This window comes from Selaginella moellendorffii, unplaced genomic scaffold (genome assembly GCF_000143415.4).
Source record: "Selaginella moellendorffii unplaced genomic scaffold, v1.0 SELMOscaffold_18, whole genome shotgun sequence".
NCBI lineage: Eukaryota > Viridiplantae > Streptophyta > Lycopodiopsida > Selaginellales > Selaginellaceae > Selaginella > Selaginella moellendorffii.
This window is the reverse complement of record NW_003314279.1, coordinates 2,182,386-2,197,655: the sequence shown is the minus strand read 5'-3', so window position 1 is coordinate 2,197,655 and position 15,270 is coordinate 2,182,386. Positions and strand designations below refer to the sequence as shown.

General features: G+C 51.0%; 9 protein-coding genes, 1 long non-coding RNA gene and 1 other non-coding gene across 14 annotated transcripts in view; 7 read left to right on the top strand and 4 right to left on the bottom strand.

The window, feature by feature from the left end:
• The window catches only part of LOC9640636 (pentatricopeptide repeat-containing protein At3g24000, mitochondrial), a 3,112-nt gene extending 1,403 nt beyond the window's left edge, over window positions 1-1,709 (top strand). The window contains exon 2 of the mRNA XM_024676755.1: window positions 8-1,709. Within this exon, the coding sequence (XP_024532523.1) occupies window positions 8-1,675 (1,668 nt within the window). The 3' untranslated portion in view covers window positions 1,676-1,709. The remainder of the gene's footprint in view (window positions 1-7) is intronic.
• A 123-nt stretch (window positions 1,710-1,832) lies between these two features.
• Window positions 1,833-1,935, top strand: LOC112347008. The gene has a single exon (XR_002992637.1). It is a non-coding gene; the product is annotated as a U6 spliceosomal RNA (small nuclear RNA).
• Window positions 1,936-2,351: 416 nt separating this feature from the next.
• On the bottom strand, window positions 2,352-5,102 carry LOC9650388 (nephrocystin-3). 2 transcript variants are annotated; one of them, XM_024676899.1, is made up of 18 exons: window positions 4,996-5,102; window positions 4,739-4,926; window positions 4,582-4,686; window positions 4,410-4,510; window positions 4,280-4,358; window positions 4,183-4,194; window positions 4,063-4,128; window positions 3,925-3,993; window positions 3,814-3,870; window positions 3,682-3,759; window positions 3,540-3,637; window positions 3,445-3,490; window positions 3,261-3,391; window positions 3,128-3,200; window positions 3,006-3,071; window positions 2,894-2,956; window positions 2,667-2,838; window positions 2,352-2,575 (listed from the first exon to the last, which is right to left on the bottom strand). In XM_024676899.1, the coding sequence occupies exons 1-17, from the start codon at window positions 5,054-5,056 to the stop codon at window positions 2,692-2,694; spliced, it is 1,440 nt and encodes a 479-aa protein (XP_024532667.1). In that variant the 5' UTR covers window positions 5,057-5,102; the 3' UTR covers window positions 2,352-2,575; window positions 2,667-2,691. The 2 variants fall into 2 exon arrangements, 1 of the variants encoding a protein (XP_024532667.1); XR_002992612.1 differs by lacking the exons at window positions 2,352-2,575; window positions 2,667-2,838; window positions 2,894-2,956 and having other exon boundaries at window positions 3,023-3,071; window positions 3,128-3,192.
• A 6-nt stretch (window positions 5,103-5,108) lies between these two features.
• LOC112346933 lies at window positions 5,109-7,497 on the bottom strand. The gene is made up of 12 exons (XM_024676900.1): window positions 6,917-7,497; window positions 6,810-6,860; window positions 6,610-6,740; window positions 6,445-6,561; window positions 6,271-6,393; window positions 6,122-6,216; window positions 5,893-6,062; window positions 5,783-5,836; window positions 5,633-5,736; window positions 5,463-5,576; window positions 5,273-5,398; window positions 5,109-5,208 (listed from the first exon to the last, which is right to left on the bottom strand). The coding sequence occupies exons 1-12, from the start codon at window positions 7,163-7,165 to the stop codon at window positions 5,178-5,180; spliced, it is 1,365 nt and encodes a 454-aa protein (XP_024532668.1). The 5' UTR covers window positions 7,166-7,497; the 3' UTR covers window positions 5,109-5,177.
• A 140-nt stretch (window positions 7,498-7,637) lies between these two features.
• On the top strand, window positions 7,638-8,351 carry LOC9650387 (light-harvesting complex-like protein OHP1, chloroplastic). 2 transcript variants are annotated; one of them, XM_024676788.1, is made up of 4 exons: window positions 7,638-7,817; window positions 7,865-7,954; window positions 8,011-8,133; window positions 8,191-8,351. In XM_024676788.1, the coding sequence occupies exons 1-4, from the start codon at window positions 7,653-7,655 to the stop codon at window positions 8,257-8,259; spliced, it is 447 nt and encodes a 148-aa protein (XP_024532556.1). In that variant the 5' UTR covers window positions 7,638-7,652; the 3' UTR covers window positions 8,260-8,351. The 2 variants fall into 2 exon arrangements, with proteins under 2 accessions (XP_024532556.1, XP_024532557.1); XM_024676789.1 differs by having other exon boundaries at window positions 7,677-7,817; window positions 7,873-7,954.
• Window positions 8,241-9,416, top strand: LOC9650386 (hydroxyethylthiazole kinase). Its single transcript, XM_024676787.1, has 3 exons — window positions 8,241-8,355; window positions 8,401-8,817; window positions 8,879-9,416. Exons 2-3 carry the CDS (start codon window positions 8,413-8,415, stop codon window positions 9,272-9,274), a joined length of 801 nt encoding a protein of 266 aa, XP_024532555.1. The 5' UTR covers window positions 8,241-8,355; window positions 8,401-8,412; the 3' UTR covers window positions 9,275-9,416.
• On the bottom strand, window positions 8,831-9,768 carry LOC112346905 (protein kish-like). Of its 2 annotated transcripts, XR_002992601.1 has the most exons (4): window positions 9,738-9,768; window positions 9,570-9,676; window positions 9,323-9,508; window positions 8,831-9,270 (listed from the first exon to the last, which is right to left on the bottom strand). XR_002992601.1 is itself a non-coding variant. In XM_024676790.1 (3 exons), the coding sequence occupies exons 1-3, from the start codon at window positions 9,738-9,740 to the stop codon at window positions 9,406-9,408; spliced, it is 213 nt and encodes a 70-aa protein (XP_024532558.1). In that variant the 5' UTR covers window positions 9,741-9,768; the 3' UTR covers window positions 9,359-9,405. The 2 variants fall into 2 exon arrangements, 1 of the variants encoding a protein (XP_024532558.1); XM_024676790.1 differs by lacking the exon at window positions 8,831-9,270 and having other exon boundaries at window positions 9,359-9,508.
• On the top strand, window positions 9,756-10,288 carry LOC9650385 (elongin-C). Its single transcript, XM_002972153.2, has 3 exons — window positions 9,756-9,916; window positions 9,971-10,076; window positions 10,146-10,288. The coding sequence occupies exons 1-3, from the start codon at window positions 9,802-9,804 to the stop codon at window positions 10,222-10,224; spliced, it is 300 nt and encodes a 99-aa protein (XP_002972199.1). The 5' UTR covers window positions 9,756-9,801; the 3' UTR covers window positions 10,225-10,288.
• On the top strand, window positions 10,276-11,651 carry LOC9640635 (phosphoserine phosphatase, chloroplastic). Its single transcript, XM_002972152.2, has 7 exons — window positions 10,276-10,526; window positions 10,599-10,731; window positions 10,799-10,906; window positions 10,959-11,052; window positions 11,127-11,276; window positions 11,340-11,393; window positions 11,451-11,651. Exons 1-7 carry the CDS (start codon window positions 10,310-10,312, stop codon window positions 11,574-11,576), a joined length of 882 nt encoding a protein of 293 aa, XP_002972198.2. The 5' UTR covers window positions 10,276-10,309; the 3' UTR covers window positions 11,577-11,651.
• Window positions 11,652-11,738: 87 nt separating this feature from the next.
• Window positions 11,739-12,407, top strand: LOC112346906. Its single transcript, XR_002992602.1, has 2 exons — window positions 11,739-12,056; window positions 12,120-12,407. It is a non-coding gene; the product is annotated as an uncharacterized LOC112346906 (long non-coding RNA).
• Window positions 12,408-12,525: 118 nt separating this feature from the next.
• On the bottom strand, window positions 12,526-13,876 carry LOC9640634. The gene is made up of 2 exons (XM_002971944.2): window positions 13,082-13,876; window positions 12,526-12,996 (listed from the first exon to the last, which is right to left on the bottom strand). The coding sequence occupies exons 1-2, from the start codon at window positions 13,480-13,482 to the stop codon at window positions 12,708-12,710; spliced, it is 690 nt and encodes a 229-aa protein (XP_002971990.2). The 5' UTR covers window positions 13,483-13,876; the 3' UTR covers window positions 12,526-12,707.
• Window positions 13,877-15,270: the final 1,394 nt, after the last annotated feature.

Sequence of the window (15,270 nt, the reverse complement as noted above, 5' to 3'; positions counted from 1 at the left end):
CTACATCCACGCGCTGTGCTCGTGCTCGGGGCTCCGGGATCTCGAGCAAGGGAAGAGCATCCACGACAGGGTCGCGGCGGATGGATTCGACACGCAGGTGTTCGTGGGGAACGCTCTCGTCAACATGTACTCCAAGTGCCGGCGCTTGGATCTCGCCCGCGCGGCGTTCGAGAGGATCGATTCCAAGGACGTGGTGTCGTGGAACAGCATGATCGCGGCCCACTCGCAGCTGGGCGGCAGCGACGAGGCGCTGGAGACGTACCGGCGGATGATCGGCGAGGAGAGGCTCGAGCCGACCAAGATCACGCTGGTCCACGCGCTGGGGGCGGCGCTGAGCCTCCGATCGGCCAGGGACACGAAGCTCCTCCAGGAGGACGCGATCCGGCTGGGGCTGGAGGGCGATTTGCTGGTGGGATCGGCGCTGGTGAGCGCGCTGGGCAAGTGTGGCTGCCTCGATCAGGCCAGGGCGGTGTTCGATCGGATGGAGCGGCGGAATGTGGTGTCGTGGTCGGGGTTGATCGCGGCGCTGGCGGAGCACGGGCGAGGCAGGGACGCGATCGAGCTCTTCCATCGCATGGATCTGGATGGGATCCAGCCCAACGAAGTAACGCTGCTGAGCGTGCTGGAGGCTTGCGCGAGCACGGGCGCCATAGCCGAGGGGCGAAGAACTCACGCCCGGGTCAGCGGTTGCGGGTTCGAGGCCGAGACCAACGTGGCCAACGCGCTGGTCAACATGTACGGCAAGTGCGGCCACCTGGGCAGCGCCCGTACGGTGTTTGACGCCATGACGTGGCGGAACGTGGTGTCATGGACGGCCATGCTGGCGGGGTATGCCCACCACGGGCATACCGAGGAGGCGAGGAGGGTGTTCAAGGCTATGGCGCTGGAGGGCATCCAGCCCAACGTAATCACCTTCGTCAGCGTGCTCTTTAATTGCAGCCATGCTGGGGTGGTGAGCGATGGATTGGAGCAGTTCCACATCATGGTCGGGGACTTTGGGATAGTTCCTGTGACGGAGCACTATGGGTGTGTGATCGATCTCCTTGGCCGGGCTGGGTGGCTAGAGGAGGCCGAGGAGCTGCTGAGAACGATGCCGGTGGAGCCAGACAAGGCGGCGTGGAATAGCTTGCTCGGGGCGTGTAAGGTTCATTCCCACACGGACAGGGCGAAGAGGATCGCGAAGCTGGCCTGCGATCTGGCGCTCCCGTTTGCGTCGGCGCCGTATGTGTTGCTATCGAACATGTACACGGACGAGGAGCAGCAGAGTGATCCAGAGGAAGATCAATGCAGCAGCTTGATCGAGGTGAAAGGGAGAGTTCACGAGTTTGTGGCCGGGGACTGGAGCCATCCTCGGATCGAGGAGATTGTGGCGGAGCTCCAGAGGTTGCAAGAGGAGATGATGATCTTGAGGGGATCCTCCTTGTGTGAAGAAGGCGGACAAGAGGGGAGTGTGCAAGAGAACGAGCACAGCTTGAAGCTAGCCATTGCTTTCGGCGTGCTTGCTTCGCCACAGGGAAGCACTATCAACGTTGTCAATACTCGGAGGATTTGCGTAGAGTGTCACGACGCTGCTAAGGTGATTTCCAAGATTGCCGGTCGTAAGATCGTGGTGAGGGACTCTTACCGGTTTCATCACATTGAGCAAGGGGTTTGTTCTTGTGGTGATTATTGTTAAAAGATTTTCTCAAGAATGTACATACTATTTTGAATTTCATTTTATAATAAATTTAAGTTAGGGTTAGGGTATAGGGCTGTGAAGAAGCCCTATCCCACATGCCCAAAACACTTCGCGATCAAGCCATATAAATACCCACGCTTCCTAACTTACTTATGTCTCTTCGGAGACACCAGATAAAATTGGAACGATACAGAGAAGATTAGCATGGCCCCTGCGCAAGGATGACACGCACAAATCGAGAAATGGTCCAAATTTTTTTAGCTTCTTGTTAAATGAAAGCTCCAGTCGGGGAGATATCCTTATTTGGGAAGGCATAATCAGCTGAGAGATGGAGCTTTGATCCATCTGTGCGCTGGTGAGCATGCACGGCAACTTAGACTCTCTACAGCATGCCTTTGAGGGACCATCTCGGCTTGCTCCAGGTCTTGCTTCCAGCAAGTCATCCAAACCATAGAAACTTGAACACCTTTCAAAACAATAAACTTTAATAAGTGGATTCTTATTCTCTTTTTTCGATTTGTCGGTGCCCTGCGAAAGACCGACCAACTAAAAGGAAATCCAGCGAGAACGTTGGTGGAGTTATCTTTTTAGAAGGATGATGGGGGCACACTCTTTTGCTACTACAGAATGGAAAGAGCTCCACCAAGCACTCGTTCCAAACATCTGGGCGAGATGGAAGTCAAGGTAACATTGCTGTGCATTGCAGGCTGGGAACAGAGGCTGAAAAGAGTTCTCAACAAATTAGAGAGTACGTACGTAGCATCTTCTCCGTTGATGAATCGCTCCAAATTCAGGTGTTGAATCTGTTGTCAAGGATGAAACGCAAAACTCGATCACTGTGGCAGGACGCGCCGATCCACCGCGGCGCGAGTGGGCACCTTATTACACCAAGTACATCTGAAACAAGCCAGAGAGAGCGAAAAAGACAGAGAGCGCGCTTGTTATTTCTTCCCTCAAATTTTAACAAAGCTCTATACTTATGGATTACCTCAAGCTCGCAGTTCTTTTGTTCTTCAGCCAGGCACTTCAGCCTTGAGACGAGACGCTTCCTTTCTAAGCCGCTTGGCTTCGGCCGTGTTCCCGTGCATCAAACGAGTAAGCTTTTCAAGCCGCTCGGTGCATTTCAGCTTCTCCCTCGCCGCCCCAACATCGGGCACATCCTGGATGAATTTGCAACCAGACCACTGCTTACAATTGAGACCAAAAAGAGCATACCGTGGAGTTGAAAATCTCCAGGCATTGCCGCAATGCCTTTTCTCCCAATTTCACCCCTTCATCCTACAGTGGACACACAACTTAGCGTCGCCAGAGAGGAGTGATGCTTTACCGCAGTATTTCCCGACGCTTCAAGGTTCTTCACACTGACTAGACCAGCCATGCTCAACGATTGTACCTGGAGGGAGGCATATTTTAATGAGAAAAGACGAGAACCAGGAACAGCAGCATTACCAGTGGGAGAAAATAAGAACTTTTTACTTCATCCGAAGCCGATGTCACTTGCTTCCAGTTATTCTCTGCAATCCTACGTCAAAGGCACTGAGTCATCATGCGCAAAGAATTATAAAAACACAGCTTTGTTTACTTGATAGCTTGCTGGAGGAGTGTCATTGCTTTATCGTACTCCGCAGCCGTTGCATCTTTAGCACCGTCGCCTTCATGTCTTTTAGCACGGCCCATCGCTACGCATGCCAGCTTGAACAAGGTGGCCCAGATCTAGCAATCACAAACTCCAAAATGTCGTCAAATACTAGTCATAATTTTACCACCTGAATATGGTCGCCGCTATTACTCTTTTGCCGCAAGTCGAGACACCTGCTTACCACTTTTTTGGCATCGACGTCAATAAATACAAAAGAACAACCTCTTGAGCAGTTCCTCTGCCTCATCGAAGTTGCCTTGCAGTTGAAGTGTCTCTGCCAAGCTTTCCAATGCATAGATAGTGCTTGCAGCTTCAGGACCCTGAAAGAACAATCGATAAAGAAGAAAGCTGGCTGATGTTCTACCTGCGTGATTTCAACGCTGTGTAAGATCTTTCTCTGCAAATTTTCCGCTTCTTGGAGTTGATTTGTTTGTGTCAGAATCTGCATTTAAAGAGCTTAGAACATGACCTTTTTCCGGAATAGATAAATTTTCACCTCTGCGAGAACCACCATTCTTCGAATGGCACTCTGTGATTGGCCATAACCGCCGTCCTGTGCATTCCAACGTCATTGAGATTGACCGGCAAACAGAAAGAGTGACAAAACCTCTAGAATTTGTATTGAGTGACGAATAAGCGTCTCAGCCTCCGTTGGCTTCCCGGTTAACTGCATTGCCTGTAAGAAAAGAAACAAAAAGTTCATAACGTCGGGATGCAAATGACCATTGTTGTCAAGCTTTCATACCTTGCCGAGGTGAAACATAGTGTTCGCGTATTCAGGATGATTCAAACCAAGGCCCCTTCCTTTGATCTACCAGAGAAATTGTCACGAAAGGATCTTAGAAACATAAAAAGTAAAATCCACCTTAAGTGCTCGCTATTGAAAAAGTTTTGAAACGAAGAAACTGGTTGTCAGTAAAATGGTCAATAAAAGGAGTAAAAACGATAGCAAAACGTCCAACCTCGTAATATTCAATGGCCTTTGGAAAATTGTCCTGGAGGAGGTAGAACCCTCCGAGATTGTGTAACGCGAAGCCCACACTGCAGAGAACCGAAGACGATTAAAACGTGAGAAAAATCAAAGCATGTAACCTTGGATGTTCCGGACCCATTGACTGTTCCAAAAGACTTATAGCATCAATATACAGAGGCTCCGCCTTCTTGTACTCCTTCTTTAGCCTGTAGAGCTCTGCCTGTAAAGCACAAGAGAGTTACCGCATAGATCCACCAAGAACTAAACAAAGAAAAAGGAGAGAAAACTCACGAGATTGTTGAAACTGGTAGCGACATGCGCATCCTCTTCACCAAATCCCTTCTTTGCGTGATCGATGGCTTTAACCAGATACTTCTCGGCTTCATCAAGCCGACCCTGTCGAAGAGAATCTCTCGTATGAATCCCAGAAGCGAAGAAAATCGCTTACCTGGGTGAAGAGATTCTTGCCTCTGCTCGTGTAAATGCTCCATTTTCCAGTGTCCTCGTTTGTGATGAGCTTGGGCATATTTGGCGGAAGCTTCTGGCCTGGCTGTGGCTCAAACGTCCCGCCGGGCACAATATCGGGCACTGGTTCTCGCTCGCGCAGGTAGTACGAAAGCGCCCAAAGCCCTCCAACTGGAAAGATCGCCCAGAATTGGATCAAAATTGCGATCCAAGAGGGATAGAGCTGAGAATGCAGATCACCTGACAGCGGCACCGAGGCCCAGAGGGCGTAGCGCCTCGCCGGATGCGCGATCGCGTTCATCGCTGCCCGTTAAACCCTAGAAACAAACTAAACCCTAAAACCCTAAACCGGCTTATCAAAAACCCCCCATTTTGTTGCTTTGCTGCTTTTACTATTAATTTACACAACGTGTGAATTTTTCTTACTGGATGCAGCAGGCAGCGTGACGGGTCCTGAAAGTGAGAGAGAGACGCGAGTTAAAAATTCGTCTTGCGAGTAAAAAGAAGAGATTTTTACTTGTGGTTTGTGAGATATTGGGGAAGATTGTCAATGTACTTGAGCCAAAAGGGTCCAGCTTCGGAGCTCTCGACTTTCTGTGGCCCCCCCCGATAGGATTGTACAATGAACTGATCGCTTCTTGTCCTGTCAAGAGGAAGAACAAAATTGGATCGCGGGTAAGCCACGCAAAAAAGATGAGGATGGATACCTTCCGCCGTGTGTTGATAGCCAGCACACGTATGCCGCACCGAAATACATTGACACGAATGGCTTTGTCAGGTCCTCCGCGGACTTTAGCTTGTATGATTTGTATCCAAGGTTCCTGGAAAGCAAAAAAAGTTCTGGAAACTTAGATTGGAAACTTCGACAGGAACTTACGTGTAAAGCCACGCAGCTGTGGAAAATGGTGTCTGCATGATTCCTGTATCGGTCCCGAAAAGCAGTCGCTTGCTGCTAATCTCGGCAATTGTACAAAGCATGGCCTGGAAAAAGTCCGAGTCAAGATAATGTCGTAAAGAACCTTCTTACCGGACTCATTCCCCTGTCGGAGAAGTATTTGGCCACAATTATTTCAGCAACAGCCTGCGTGATGAAGTTCATTGCGTGATCGACATTCGAAGAAGAAAATTCCAGCCCACCTTAAGTTCAACTTTCTTGAGGTGAGGTCGCATCTCGCCATCGAGCGAGAAGCGTACTTTTCCTGGTTTTTCTCCGGTTCTTGTCCACTCCTTTCTCAGTTCGGGATGCCTCCACATGTCAGACATATCTTCAGGCGAAGTCTTTTCCTCCCAGTAAATCCATTTGCGACCTGCTTACGAGATTTGATGAATCAGCCATTGAATGTAGCCAGCCTTCTGATCTTCTGACCTGGAGACGTTTCATAGAGAAGCTTTTTCGCCGTTCCAATCGACGGCTTTTCCTTCTCTACAGGAGGTGGAGAGTTGTGCGGATTTGGGATGTCCCTGCAGCACGGAATCAATTTAGCAACGCAGTTCCAATGCCATACCAACTCAAACCATCTCGTTGGGAGGCTTTGCTTGGCACTTAGATACTTATTCCAATACGCTAAAGACTGTTTGCTGTTGGCATCTTTGGGGCCAGAGTGGTAGGCGCGGACAATAAACTCCTCAGTTTTCCTCCTGCCAAAGTGCCAAAAAAAGTGAGTTGAAAAAACTACATGCACCACATACTTGCCCTCGTACGATGATAGCCAACTCAAGTACGCAGCACCATAATATACTCCAACAAATGGTTTGAAGAGCATCGAAGTTTTCCAGTCCACGGCGTATGCTCCATAATCCTTCTCCCTGAGCAAACTTTCGAGAATCAATCACTAGCCAAGCATGTTTTAGTACCTTGAGAGCCATTCCACCGTAGACTTTCGCATTTTCATGAGCCCACAGAGCACATCTTTGATCCTGGAATTGTAAGTGTACGCAAGCGGGTGTCTTTGGCTTTCAATCTCCGCGACAGCGCATATCATGGCCTACAAGTGGTCTGTCAAGAGAAAGGGAAGGAAAAAAAAAGATAAAACTATACGATAGAACACACTCACTTGGCTGATCTTGCCTCTAAAGTGTCTCTTGACAAGAATCTCTGCGATAGCCTGCCAAAACAAATAGAAAGAATCGCATGAGCTCCAAAACAAAGAATTCCTCTCACCTGCAATTCGGTCTGGGTGATATAAGGCCTTCCATCTGGATCCCTCAGCATGTGAACTTTCTTGCCGAAAATCTCTCCGGCAGCGATCCATTCCTTGTTGATCTCCGGATGAGACCACATTGCATCCATGTCCTGGGGATCGGCCCAATCGTCCCAGTACTTCATGCTCACCGCCCCTTGGTGTGGCTCCTCCACAGTTCTCTCTTGAGGAGCGGCAGCGGCAGAGGCACAGATGAACTTCCCCACCATTATCTTCTCACGCCATCGCCGCGAGCCATAATCTTCCTCCGATCGAGCGAGAGAAGGGGAGAAATATAGAAAAATCACAGACCAGCCGAGGAGGATTTCGCCGTGGCGATGGCGCGGAGGCACTGGAGCGAAGGAGCCCTAGTAAAACCCTACACCCTAGCAGGAGCTCCGCCTCTTCCTCCTTCCAGCGACAAGCGAAGCGGCTCCATGAGGCGCCATAGAATGCGCCATCGATACCACGAGAAAATCCCCCCAAGCATGAAATGGAACAAGGATTCAACCTAGCCTACACGCCCTTCCATGGCGCTGTAGCTCTTTCTCTCCATGGAGACTTTCTTTCTCGCTACCATCATCGAGCACCAATCGGCGGCCACGGTCGCGCCACGTGGCAGATGCTTCAACGGTTAGCAACGCCATGCTTGCCCTCGTTTTTCTCTGGTAAAGGCGCCACCTTTCTTCCAGGGCTCGTTCTTCTCCACTCTTTCTAATGCCCGGCCAAACTCCATGGACTAAAGCAAACTTTCCAAACCTAATTCCTCCAGCTAGAGCGGGGGGGATAGGCTGTGTGTGGCGGAGAAGAAATGGCGATGGCGGCCATCGCGCCAACCAGCTTGTTTGGAAGCGCGCTGGTCTCTCGTCGCGGCAATCCAAGGTCGGTATTCTCTTATCCGGCAGAACGCTCCCATGAAATTCTTCCAGCTGCGCAGCTATGGCGTTCCTCACAGCTATGGCGTTCGTGGCAGCCGCTCCATGCCGTGTGTTCGTGCGGCTTCTCCCAAGCTGAAAGGAGTGAGTGCTCTCTCTCCCTTGGAGGCTTTTGATTCTGGCCTGGATCGTTCTTGCAGATAGATCTTCCTAAAGAGAATCCCAAGCTTCCAGTGGCGTTCTGGGGATTCACAAGCACGGCCGAGTTGTGGAATGCTCGTACTGCGATGCTGGGCATTGTCGGAATGACGCTCGTGGAACTGGTAACTTCGTTTTTTTCTCTCTAACTCGAGAATTTACGCTAGTGTTCTTCGTGATAGATCCTGGGAAGAGGCATTTTGCAAACTTTTGGGATTGAAGTCGGCAAAGGCCTCAATCTTCCACTGTGATTCTTGTGATCTATACCACTTCCAGGTCTTTCAACTTCCTGGCTAAAGCTAGAACGCTGGCAAAAACCATAGTAACATCGTGATCGAGGAAACGAGGTATTTTTCTTCTCTTCTTAGTTCCTCGCAGTGGGTTCCTTCCAGAGCTCCAGGGAGATGGCGTGGGAGGCGCTGGCCAAGATGAGGGACGCAAATCCACTCGTCCAGTGCATCACGAACTTCGTGTCCATGGATTTCATGGCCAACACGCTTCTCGCCGCCGGAGCATCCCCGGCGATGGCGCACGCCATCGACGAGATCGACGAGTTCGTCGCCATAGCCGACGCTCTGTGCATCAACGCTGGCACCCTCTCGCCCGAGTGGCTCGCGTCGATGAAGGCCGCTGGAGCGAGAGCTCGGCAACTCAACAAGCCTTGGGTCCTGGATCCCGTCGCCGCCGGCGCCACCAGCTTTCGAACCTCGGCCTGCATCGAGCTCCTCGCTCTCGGCCCCTCGATCGTGAGAGGCAATGCTTCCGAGATCCTTGCGCTGTCCAGAGCGTCAAATCTTCCGCCCACCAAGGTACCATCTCCGGTTCTTCTTCTGAAAAATCGTTTTTTCTCTTCGTTCGATCAATGCACAGGGAGTGGACAGTGCCCATGATCCGTCCCAGGCTCTCGGAGCAGCAAAATCGCTGGCGGAGAAGTATCACTGCGTCGTCGCGGTCTCTGGAGCGGTGGACTTGGTCACGGACGGGACGAGAGTGGTGAGCGTGAGCAATGGAGTGCCGATGCTCCAGAAGATCACTGCGTCTGGCTGCTCGGTCACGGCTCTCATCGCGGCGTTTGCAGCGGTCTACCCCCGCGAGCAGCACCTAGAGGCTTGCGCGTTTGCTCTAGCGCTCTTCGGCCTGGCCGGAGAGATCGGCATGAGCAAGGCAAGCGGCCCGGCCTCTCTCCGGCTCCAACTTATCGACGCTCTTCACGGGCTTGATCAAGCCACAGTCTCATCCGGAGTGAAAATCTCGGAGGCAAGCTGAAAGAAGAGTTTGTTCCCGATAGGATGGAGAAGAACAAGAGTTTGATACCTGATAGAAGGAAGTTCTTGTGAAAATCCTCGGCTGGAAATCTTTAAGGTGTTCTAGCTTTGCTCCAAAGAAATAAATTTCATCTAAAAGACTAGCATGTATAATCCCATTACCAGACACGCTGCTGCTACCCAAGGGCTCAATCGCTCCCCGATCCGAGCAGCTTTCCAGAAAACTCCTCGAAATCTGTGTAGCTCGAGCGTCGGATCTAGAGATCAAAGCCAGGAAATGGAAAAATGCCGCGTACCCAGTCTTGCGATTCATGAAGCTCGGGAACTGGAGCTTGACGAATGTGCACGTACAGATCACCAGGAGCGCCACTGTGAGGAACGATTGGAAGTTGAAGAGCGCCGACTGCAAAGATCCGGCGAGCGCATTAGATCGATAGATCAATCGATCCAAAGATCTCCCCTACCATACTCCAAAAGCTTTTTTAGGGCTCTTCGCTAGGGTTTGTGGAGAAGGAGAGGTCTTTTGCCATGGTGAGGAAGGAAGACACGGTGACGCTCATCAGCGCCGAGGGATTCGAGTTCATCATCGATCGAAAGGCCGCGCTCGTGTCGAACACGCTCAAGAACATGCTCACATCCGCAGGTAGCCCTCGGGAGATTCACTGAAAATTCCTCTCTGAGATTCTCGGCGTTCTAGGGAGCTTTACCGAGACCGAATTGGGAGAGGTCAGATTTCCAGAGATCAGCACGCCGATTCTCGAGAAAGTGTGCCAGTACTTCTACTGGTCATTGCAATTTGCGAGGTGAGCGAAGCGATTGATCGATCGATTGCCACAATGCTTGGATTTTTTCTTCGTTGTTCTTCCTTGCAGTGGAAAAGAGACCGAGTTCCATATCGAGCCCGAGATGACGCTGGAGCTCTTGATGGCGGCAAATTACCTCCACACCTGAATATAGGATATTCTTTCGCTACGATGTAAAAGATTCTCTTAAAGCGCTGTATGAGTTTAGGGTTTACGATGTTGGGGCTTAGATCATGGAGCTGGGTGCCATGGTGCGGCTCGCGCACCCGGCGAATCGGCTGCCAAACACGTCTTCCGCGCAGCCGCCGCTGCGATTCAAGCTCTTCCAGGCCGGATCTGCTGTGAGTTTGAGGCAGAGGCAGCAAATTTTGCCGTCGAAAGGCCGATGGACGATCTTGGCAGCAGGAGCTGTGGATTCGACAATGCAGCCCATTGTTGCTCCATCTAGAGGTATGCCCTCTTTTCTACTGATTCTTTCACTCAATCTCTTGAGAACAAAATTAAAAAAATAAAAATGCGTAGATGTGCTCGAATTGTGGAGAACTGCCGAGGCCGTGTGCTTCGATGTGGATAGCACAGTCTGCGTTGACGAGGGGATAGATGAATTGGCCAGCTACTGCGGGGCCGGAGAAGCTGTTGCGTCCTGGACTGCCAAGTAAGAAAGAAAGAAAAATAGAAAAGAACTTTTGCGTACTCTTGTGACTTAAGTATCTTTCTTTCAGAGCTATGGGCGGAACTGTGACTTTTCAACAAGCACTAGCTGCAAGGCTAGGATTGTTTCGACCGTCTCTGTCCGTCGTGAACCAGTACCTGACCAGCCATCCGCCAAAGTAAGGAATTTTAGTTCTCGACTCTGAGCTCTATGTGTGCTACATATAATAGACTGACGCCAGGAATACGGGAGCTCGTGGAAAAGGTCCACTCGAGAGGCACGCAAGTATACCTGGTATCTGGAGGTTTCAGGCAGATGATCGAGGTACTGCGCGTGCTATAAAACTCTGGGTCCTTTGAACTAGAACTTTGCGTGTGCTCGTGTGTGCGTGCGCACAGCCTGCAGCAGTGCTTCTGGGCATTCCTAAAGAAAACATTTTTGCGAACCGGTTGGTGTTTGATGACGCCGGAGGATTTGATGGCTTTGACGAGGACGAGCCGACGTCACGGAGTGGTGGTAAAGCTACTGCCATTGCTCTGATAAAAAAGGTTTGCGTGCATTTTTCTACACTATTTTGCGGTTATGCTGATATTTGCCGTTCGTTATAACAGCAGCATGGCTACAAGAGAATGGTCATGATCGGAGATGGAGCTACGGATCTTGAGGTGAGTTTTACGTCGTTCTAGTACCAGATCACCTGTCTTAACTGTGAAAATTTATAGGCGCGAATGCCCGGTGGTGCGGATATTTTCATCTGCTTCGCAGGCGTCCAAATGCGTCCCAACGTTGCAGCTGGAGCTGACTGGTGTGTTACGGATTTTAATACTCTCGCACAAGGTTTGGATTAACTGCCAAAGACGAAAAATTATTCTTTTATAGCTCGATGCTTTCGAGAAATGGAATAAGTTTGAGCCATTTTGCTTCTTGCGGTTTCCGTTCTATTTACAGGCCATTTGCTACTCGACGAGAAGAAAAACACAGTCGTCACTTCAGCTGAAGGTAACCGTCATGCTCTTTGGATTTTCTGGTTTCCGGCCTCGTGGTCGTCGCCATTGCTGTCCGCGGCATCTCTCATTGAGCTCACTTCTGCCGCAGGTCGCTCCAGCCATCAATCTTGAAGGAGAAACAAAACGCCGCTGCTGCCGTTGCCACTGTTGCCGCTGCTGCTGACTCGAAAGAACAAGAAGAAAGGCTTTAAAGCGAAAGTGTTCTCCGTTAACAGCGCCAGCAGCCGGGAACAGGAGACAAGCAGGGAAAAGTTTCCAGAACACAGAGCCTTTCAGACAAAAACCACAGCAACTGATTCGGATGTTATCATCGCAAGCGAGGTACGAGATTTCCTTTCTACGTTACTTTATTTGTATTTTTCTGTATCATCCTTCTCTTTCCAGGGACTCCTCTCATCGACCCAGGAAGAGCGAGAAAAAGAAAGAAAAGAAGCGGGGAAAAGGAGCCGAGTTTGTTCTCCCGAGGCATAGCCGCGCAGCGGTGTTTATAGTGTGATTTGTGTGCTGTGGAGGAGTAGGCCCTCCAAGGCACTCTGGATTCTGCGTGATGTTGGCTGCTGCTATGCTACAGTTCGTTCTTCCGGGGAGGGGCAGCAGGATCGGATTTGGTGCTCGAAATCTACGGAAAAACAGAGAATAAAAAAAAAACGCGCAAAACCAAGTTTTTCACCCAGAGAACGCTCGCGAAACGATGACAAGCGATGAGCTTTGGTCGATAAGATGATACGAAAAGAACTCCACCAAGAGCCTAATCACAAAGAACTCTCACAAAGAACTCTCCAAGAACAAAGAAAAGAGAGAATGGAAATGCTTTGGTATTTGTACAAGAAGAGAGGAAGAGGAAAGAGATGAAAGAGAGAAGTTTCCAAAATTGAGGCTGTCCACCGCTACGTTTGAAAGAGTACCAGCGCATTTGCTTTGTGTGTGTGTGTGTGTGTGTGTGTGTGAGTATTCTCCATCCCGCCAAGAACCCTAAACGTTTTGGTGGACGATGTTGGAGAGCGAGAAAGATCTGGGTAGGAAGGAGCTGACGCTGACGAATCTCGGTGGCGACCACGCCTCGCCCCCGGCGCGGCCCAGCATCTTGCGGAGATTGGAGGAGGATTTGGCGCGGCTGCGCATCTGGCTGTGCATCACCATCTTCCGCCGCTTGAATGGGTACTCGGGCTTGCGCAGCTGCGTCGCCGATGCTGCCGACGCCACCTCCTTGAGCGATGTGAAAGATCTCGACTTGCCATCGAAGAACTGCGACAATCCTCGCCTGGAATCGCGCGAAGAGACAAAGAATGAGGAGAGAGCTTCTTGGAAGAGCAAGGAAAATGAAATGGGGGAAGAACACTGCTTACTTGAGCGGCAGCGAGGATTCCAGCGTCTCCATGCGCTCCAGGGGCCCCGACGAGGACGAATCGCGCAGGGGGCTTTCCACCTCATTGCTCTCATCCACATTCTCGCCCAAATCGGAGGCGCCGATGGAGGAGGTGGACGTGGAGGAGCAGCGAGGGGAAGAGGAGGAATCGCCCCCATCGCCGCCGTGCCGCGCCTGGAAATCTCCAATCGACTCCACAACCAGCACAATCCTTGGCAATGCCGGCAGCATCTGGAGCTTCCCTAGCTGGTGCTGGGGATGGTGATGATCCCGCGGATTACTCTTCTCCTCCACTGGCGACCGATCGCTGCCGCTCTCCATCTCCAATCCCGCCCAAATCGCCACTGGAATGCGAATGCGCGCGCTGGGCTGGAGGATCATCTACCGCCAGAGGAGAACGAAGGTATCAAAGCGTGGATTCCCTCTTATCCCCCAAGCTTCGCCGAATACAACCAACGCCCGGCGGGAGCTCCCACTCGAGATTAGATCCTCTTCCTTCCAACCGAAGAACTCTCACAGAGGGCGGGCAAGAAGAGATAAAAAGGCGAAGATTGGAGAGAACGCTACGAGCTCCTCCTCTTCTTCGTCCACACCGCGCTTAGGGCGAATCTCACTACCACGCTGTGGATGATATAACACGGACCCCCCAGACCAACGAACGAGGTTTTAATTTTATTGTTTTCCTCTTTCCCCCCACAAGAGATAGAGGCGTGGGTGTCGGTTTTTTACCTCCCCCGCGGGTAAAAATCCTGGCTTTTTTACTTAACGTACCTACGATGATGCGGATAGGCTTGTTTTCCAGTCAGTCTGATCTCACAAGCCCACTGGATAAGCTCGAAGCATTTGGGGGCCTTGGCTTGCACGACATTCCGGGGGCGCATCGCGGCCGTCGGATGTGCCGGGCATTCCGGGGCAGGGGAGATCCTGGCCGTCGGTGCGCGGGATTTTAAAAAACGCCCGGGGGGGCCTTATCCAATGGGTAGTGTGGTGGTATGGGATGGGATGGGGATGCGCGATGGGGATCTTGGCTGTGATCTCATCCCCCCATTTGCTTGCTGCCGGGCTGGCGGTTTTAGGATAAGAGGATAAGCTTTTAGGTTTGCTTTTGAGTTGGGGGAGGCTTTTCTTTTCTTTCTCGTTGCTTGAGAGAGAGAGCTCCTTGACTGACACAGCAATATATTTCCCGGGATATTCTTTGTTTAAACTCCTCCGCGTTGGAGAGTACACACGGGCTGGCTGTAAATTTATAATGGGGGATTCAAGGTGGCGGAGGTGGCGGCCATTCACTCGCTCCACACGTCATGGGCGTGATCTTTAACCTTATCTAATCCTATCTCATCTTAAAAGAAACGAGATTCAGTGACCTATGGATCTAATCCTTGGTAGTTTTTGCCGTGTGAAAGAGAGGCGCATGCAGCATTTTCGGGCTTGTGGTACGCGGCCACACAAAAGCTTTGAAAGGGGAAAAAGGGTTGGTGCCATTTTCCAGATGGGGCTTGTTGACACAGATAAAGGCGGTGCCCGGTGTCAATCTCGATTGGCTTGAATTGATTTTGCCCAAAATCCCACCCACAGGCAACTGCTTTGAAGCTCAACGCTCGCAAAGAATAGACGCGGGGTCTCCCCTCTCGCCTTGCGGGCTTCTAGAACACCACACACACATCACAGGGAAAAAAAAACAATGCATCACCTGGTCCACCGGGCATCTAGACTTCGGGCGCTACGCAACGAAAAAAGCGCATGACCAAAACATTTTGTCTCATTTTTTTCTTGTGGCCAAAAACTCGTTTCTAATTCTCTCTTGGGGGGGGTTTTTGGTCGCGATATGGTTGTGACCAACTGCTTTGATTGAGATGCCAATAGTGTACGGCCGCAAGGGAAAGAAATGGGTCCAAAAAAAAAAAAGTTGGCGCTTCACGTCACTGCATGAAATGCGATCGAGCACGTTTTACATTCTGACTTTTGGCGCGCAGTATCATCCACATCAACCGTTTTTGCCGAGGCCACGCTAGACCAATGGGCGCATGGGGGCCGGATGATGGGATGGATGGCCATATCGCCTGACGTGGACGACAGGCAAGCCACAGCCAGGTAATCCGAATCTCGGGAGCCCGCAACGCAACAAAAGGGAGGGAGGAGAACACGTCCACGTACTACGGGGCGGCCAAG